General features: G+C 33.9%; 1 protein-coding gene across 1 annotated transcript; it reads left to right on the top strand.

Annotated features, from left to right (window-relative positions):
• The first annotated feature begins 1603 nt into the window (after positions 1-1603).
• Positions 1604-4562, top strand: LOC105809472 (chromosome unknown open reading frame, human C4orf33). Its single transcript, XM_012643285.1, has 3 exons — positions 1604-1678; positions 1791-1990; positions 3984-4562. The coding sequence occupies exons 1-3, from the start codon at positions 1604-1606 to the stop codon at positions 4087-4089; spliced, it is 381 nt and encodes a 126-aa protein (XP_012498739.1). The 3' UTR covers positions 4090-4562.
• Positions 4563-5672: the final 1110 nt, after the last annotated feature.

Below are 5672 nucleotides of genomic sequence, written 5' to 3' on the forward strand. Positions count from 1 at the left end.
AGTGCCTCTCAATATCTAAGATCCAGTAGCCTTTGTTCCTTAGTAGGCTGGTCAGAGAGCTCCAAACAATTGATCTAAACAAGATTTTGAGATATTGTTTTCCCTTATTTTGATATTTTGCTAAGTCTAATGTAGAAAATCTATCTGTTTGCATTACTTTTTTAAGAAGAATAATCATATATCTTTGTGTGTCACATTTTAACTAATGTGACAAAATTTTTTATTGAAAAAATGATTAATTCTCATAAACTGTCATGAGAGTTAAGAAAATGTCAACTATTATGTGATTATTTTCACCCTGCAGGTGAGAAAACTAAGGCAAACATTTATAACTTCTCTAGAGGACAGTAAAGAACTTGGATCTACTAGAATTCTAAAGTTTGAACCTTAGTTTTAATTTTATTAGATGATAATATCAGTTTATTTTCATAAAGTAATACCTTAACACTGGAAGAATAGAATAATTAGATTCTCTTTTGTTAAGAAATTACACAGTAACCATTGTGTATAAAATTAATAGATTTTGAAAGTTAAAAGAACAATCCTCAGAGTAGTTTGGTTTCATATACATCAGGATAGTTAATAGTCAAGAATCATGATTTTGCTTCAGGCAATCAATTCCTGTAGCAGGAATTAACCTCTAGGAAAGTAGCATATAAAAATTGTTGTTTTAATTTGCAAAAATTTTTACTCCTTCTAGGACGTATTCTTAAGGCTGAATAATAACAAAAACAATCGGAAGACTTTTAAATGGAAAATAATACTTGTCTTTTGCTAGAATAGTTGACTCAAGAAATCCTTTCTAAAAAGCTCGCTAAAGACCATCTATGTAGAAATGTTTAAGATATAGTCTTTTCCAGAGCCAGTAAATTTACTGCATGTAAACAAATGAAATCCTTTGGTTCTTACTGACCTGGCTAATCCCAATTATGCACTATTATTAGAGTTTCCTTGTGAGAATATTTTGTGTTTCTTTTTGAAAATGTCACACTGATGCCTGAACTAATGGTACAAAGCAGGAAAACACAAGAGGCAGACAAGTTGACGATAGTTGTGTGAGAAAATAGACACACATCAAAACCTTTAGCCTGTTGACTAATTTTAGACAGTCTATGTTTTGCATTTTCTATCTTACTAATGGGCTTCAAGATAGTTTTTGTTTGTTTGTTTGTTTTTGTTTTTTACAGAAAAGACCTTTAGTAAAGTTGTTGAATTCAGACTTGTAAATTCGTGCTAGCTTTCTTTAGAGTACTTTAGTTTTTGAAACTTAGGTTTTATTATAAACTCCAAATAACATGATATCCCCCTGACCCTTTCTCATTCTTTGTGTCATCTAACCAAATGAAGCATTTTATATAATTTCTTATTTAAAGAATATAAAAAACAATCTAAGCACCTGAAGCTTTATGCAGTTGATGGAAATTGTTCAGAAAATGGTAAACCCAAAGATGTCATTTCTAAGTAACTGAACACAGTGGCTCTTCCTATAATTATCAAATATTAGTATTGCATCTTTTAATTATTTGGAAATTTATTTAAAAGCACATATATTCCAGGTATGCAGAATAGTAAAGAAAATAACATTTGTTTCTTTCAAACACTTATGAGGAATCTTAATTTTGACAGCCATGGACAGCATTTAGTGCTTTTACTTTCTGGAAGAAGAAATATATGGAAAGTAAGTAAATAAAAATATGAGACAAAATCCTTAAGTATACAAGTGATACATATATTGATATGTTTAAAGTATAAGTCTGATTTTACCTTTTGTGTTCCACATGTTTCTATAGCAAGAACTTGCCTTATCATTCAGAGTGTCCAGAGGAGAGACAAAATGGGAAGGCAAAGCTTATCTTCCTTGGAGTTATTTTCCACCCAATGTGACAAAATTCAATTCATTTGCAATTCATGGATCAAAAGATAAACGAAATTATGAAGCTCTTTACCCTGTACCTCAGCATGAACTGCAAGAAGGACAAAAACCTGATTTGTAAGTAGAAAATGAATGATGTTCCAACTATAAAAATTTTTTGGAAATTAATTCTTGGTAGAGAAGTAGTAACATCTTTTGGTCAAAGAAGATGAAGTATGTGTCCAAGAACCTGGTAGAGTCCTATGTTCCCTAATGGTCCTCAGAAAATACTTGATAGATTAACTTTGGACTGACATAATCTCTCTCACTACTGCCAGCAGAGCACTTTTTCCGTAGTGGTATGAGAAAAGTCTTGTTTAGTGAGTTTATAAAACAGCTAATACAGAAGTATGATTGCGAATTCATGGATAATCCCTTTCAGAGCTAAATGGCCAAAGGCATCAGTGTTTTCTGGTGTGAACAAAAGGTTAATAAATCCTTTCCCCTGCTGCAAGAGAATCTGATCTTCAGTTATCTTTTTAGTTCTCTTCTCCTGGTAACCTCATAAGAATAAAAATGTCAACTATGTTTGTAGGCAACATTGCTTATGATAAAAATGATTCCTCATTGGTTTACATCTGGACTGAGAATAATTTTGAGTGAAATATAAATACATGATGGAGACAGCATGGCTTTGGGATTCCCCTTTATAGTCATGTTCCCTGTGGGGACCCTGGAAGCTATGCCTATGGAATTATTACAAGAAATATTGGCTCCTATGGGGCAGCAGGTGTTTAAGCCAAGGTTTCTCCTATACTTTCCCAATTTGAGTCTTGTTTCTTTGCACTTGAAGCTGTCACCTAGGGAGAATAGAGCTCTTGGCCAGCCGTAGAGTGCTATGGACTGCTGCAAGGACTACTCCCTTGGGGAGGAAAGCCAGATGCTCTCCTGGGGCAAGCTGTGATTCCTGCTCTAAATCTCCCTAAGTTTACTCAGCCTACCTGAGATAGTCTGGTGAGTCTGAGTGTTTAGAAGAGCCTACAGACACATCCTGGTGTGCATTGCACCACGTAGACTGATATTCCTGCCTTTCTACCCTTGGAATGCACTACACAATTCTCCTTTCTCAGTTTACCTTCTTCCTATCATGCTCTTACTTCACTCTACCTGGCTTTAATCTGTTCTAGCATATTTATTTTGTCTGACACACTTTCCCCTTTTTTTTTGCCTTTCACTCCAGTCCTGACTCTTTCTACCTAGACTCCTTCTCTCTTCCTTTCTCTTACCCTTCATGGTTGTTTCTTTAACCTCTTACTCTGGGATTGACAGTTGAGACTCAACAAACACTGATTCATCCTGGCCAGGGAGGCAGAATTAGATAAAAGTCTAGTTGTAACTAAGGGCCCTCATACCAAGATGGCATGTCTCTGGCTCTTCATCAGCTAATATCTTCCTATATTCAGACTCCTCATTCATTTCATTATTCGAGACATACCCTAGGTGGACGTATGATTATACATTGGCAAGGGCAGCTCCAGGGCAGAGTGATTTCCCATAGAGTGGAGTTCCACTGCAGTATTTTAGCTAAGACTTTCTCTCTTCATTAACCCGTAAGAGAAAGCTTCATAAGAGTAAATGGTTTTTCTGGAAAGAAAAGAACTAGGATTAACACTCTTTTACATTAACCTCTCTTGCTTTAAAGAAGGGAAATAAGTCTATCCTCTAATCTATAGAGCTAAAACTTTTAAAAACGATTGCTTGTATGACTGATATAAATTATATCAAAGTTTGAATAGAAAAACATATGCAAGAGTATAATATGATTTGTTTAAAGCCAGATAGAATAAGTCAGGTTTTGAGGGTTAATTTTTATTTCTCCCTTCAGCTGTGAGGGAGCTGTTTGCTGAATCTAAAGGAGAGTGCTTTGAGATGTGGGTGAATGTTTTCAGAGCTGAGTGTTTGATAGCTAAAGTGAGAAAATTGTACATATAGAATACATCTTACCTTTGCTATTTCTTAAAATAGAATGTTGTCTTAACACAGATGTGACAAAATAAATAGCCCCTCAAGACAGCTATTTCACAAATGCATAATTCATTTCAATTCCCACCTTCTTTTTCTTTGCTTTTAGCCATCGCCTAGAATACTTCAAACCTTTCAATTTTAACACACTGCTTGGAGAAGAATGGAAACAACCAGAATCAGACCTATGGCTAATAGAGAAACCTGATGTATAGGAGTATAGTAGATAACCATATCAATCATTTATTCTCTTTACCTTTTAAGGGAAACAAATAATAAGTATCAGTCTTTTTTGAGACACCATGAACACATTTCACTAACAAATAGTTTCATAGAGATCACTGAAAATGTAATATTTGTCATAAATTGTATATGATTAACAAGAAAATAGAAGGTTTTTAGATGATTTCATTTATAAAGTTAAAATGTTTCTCAGAGTCACTTAGTCTAGGAGCCATGGTTAAAATAGGTTCTACTTTCTGCCTTGAATCACAATTACCTCAGATATTCCTGATTCTGTCACCAAAGTCATTACTTCTCTTCCCACTTGCCTAAACCTCAGCCTGAGACTGGGACATGTTATTTGCACATTTTGAATTCCATGTAACGTATGATAACTTTTACCTAGGAATCTGCTGTCCATTATTGAAATTGGTAGAAAATAATGACCTATTTCAATTGAACAGGAGATCCATATCTGTTAAGGCATCATTAAGATGCCTGAGTTATTTACCCAGCTGTTTTTCCTGTTGTGTGACTATTTTTACAATGTAGAAAGAAATGGAATGAAGTAGTCTTGAATTCAGGCAACAGACTCTGCTTTCGTTTACAAATAAATGACATTTTCTTAATGCTGTTAAATAAGTTGTCAAAATGTCTTCATTTTATTTTGTAAGCATCAAAGATTCCTGGTCTAGAATTTTCAAATTTTAAGTTATAATATTTCAGAGCTTGAATCCAGTAGATCATCTGTGAACTTCTCCACCAAGCCTGCTTCTCTAGCATTCTTAACTCAGAGATTAGCAGCCTTGTAGAAGATGAAGCTTTGTTGCTTATAGAAATGCCTAACTGTCTACCCAACAATATACTTTCCCTTCTTCTTCTTTATTAACAGAAATTGAATTTTTAGAGGCTCTCCTCAAAAACTACATTTTTCCTTTGCAGATATAAATGTCTATTAAACAGTTCAGGTCAATGAGATACAAGTATACAATACTAATCAGGACTTCAAGAAAGCTACTGTAAAGATGAAAGACTCATCTGCCATATACCTTTTATCCTTTGCCCTTCCCTTCTTTTTTCATGAATTACAGAATTGATACTTGAAGTAGCACATGAGCTATGTTGTGACAATGAGGAGGCAACCCAGGGATAACTAAGTAGGAAGACAAAGGAGCCTAGATTTCAAACAGCACAATAGAGTAATATATCATATCTGGACTGCCTACCTACAGACTTCTGGATACATGAGAAAAACTTCCTCATTTGTACCACTTTTTAAAAAATAAATGTTTCTATTATATGCAGCCAAATACAATTCCTAACTAATATATTATTCCTTTAGTGTTAGTGGAAAATGTAAGCTGTATTCCACCTAAGGTCAAAAACAAGGCAAGAATGTCCACACTCACTACTTTCATTCAACATTGTATTAGAAGTTATAACCAATGCAATGAAGGAATAATTAGAAGTAAAAGACAAATATTACAAAGAAAGAATTAAAAATATTTACAAATGTATTATTTACATTTGAAATGATTATAGTTTGTAGAAATCCAGAGAAATATACAACAAATTT

This window comes from Propithecus coquereli, unplaced genomic scaffold (genome assembly GCF_000956105.1).
Source record: "Propithecus coquereli isolate 6110/MARCELLA unplaced genomic scaffold, Pcoq_1.0 Scaffold195, whole genome shotgun sequence".
In the NCBI taxonomy this organism is placed as follows: domain Eukaryota; kingdom Metazoa; phylum Chordata; class Mammalia; order Primates; family Indriidae; genus Propithecus; species Propithecus coquereli.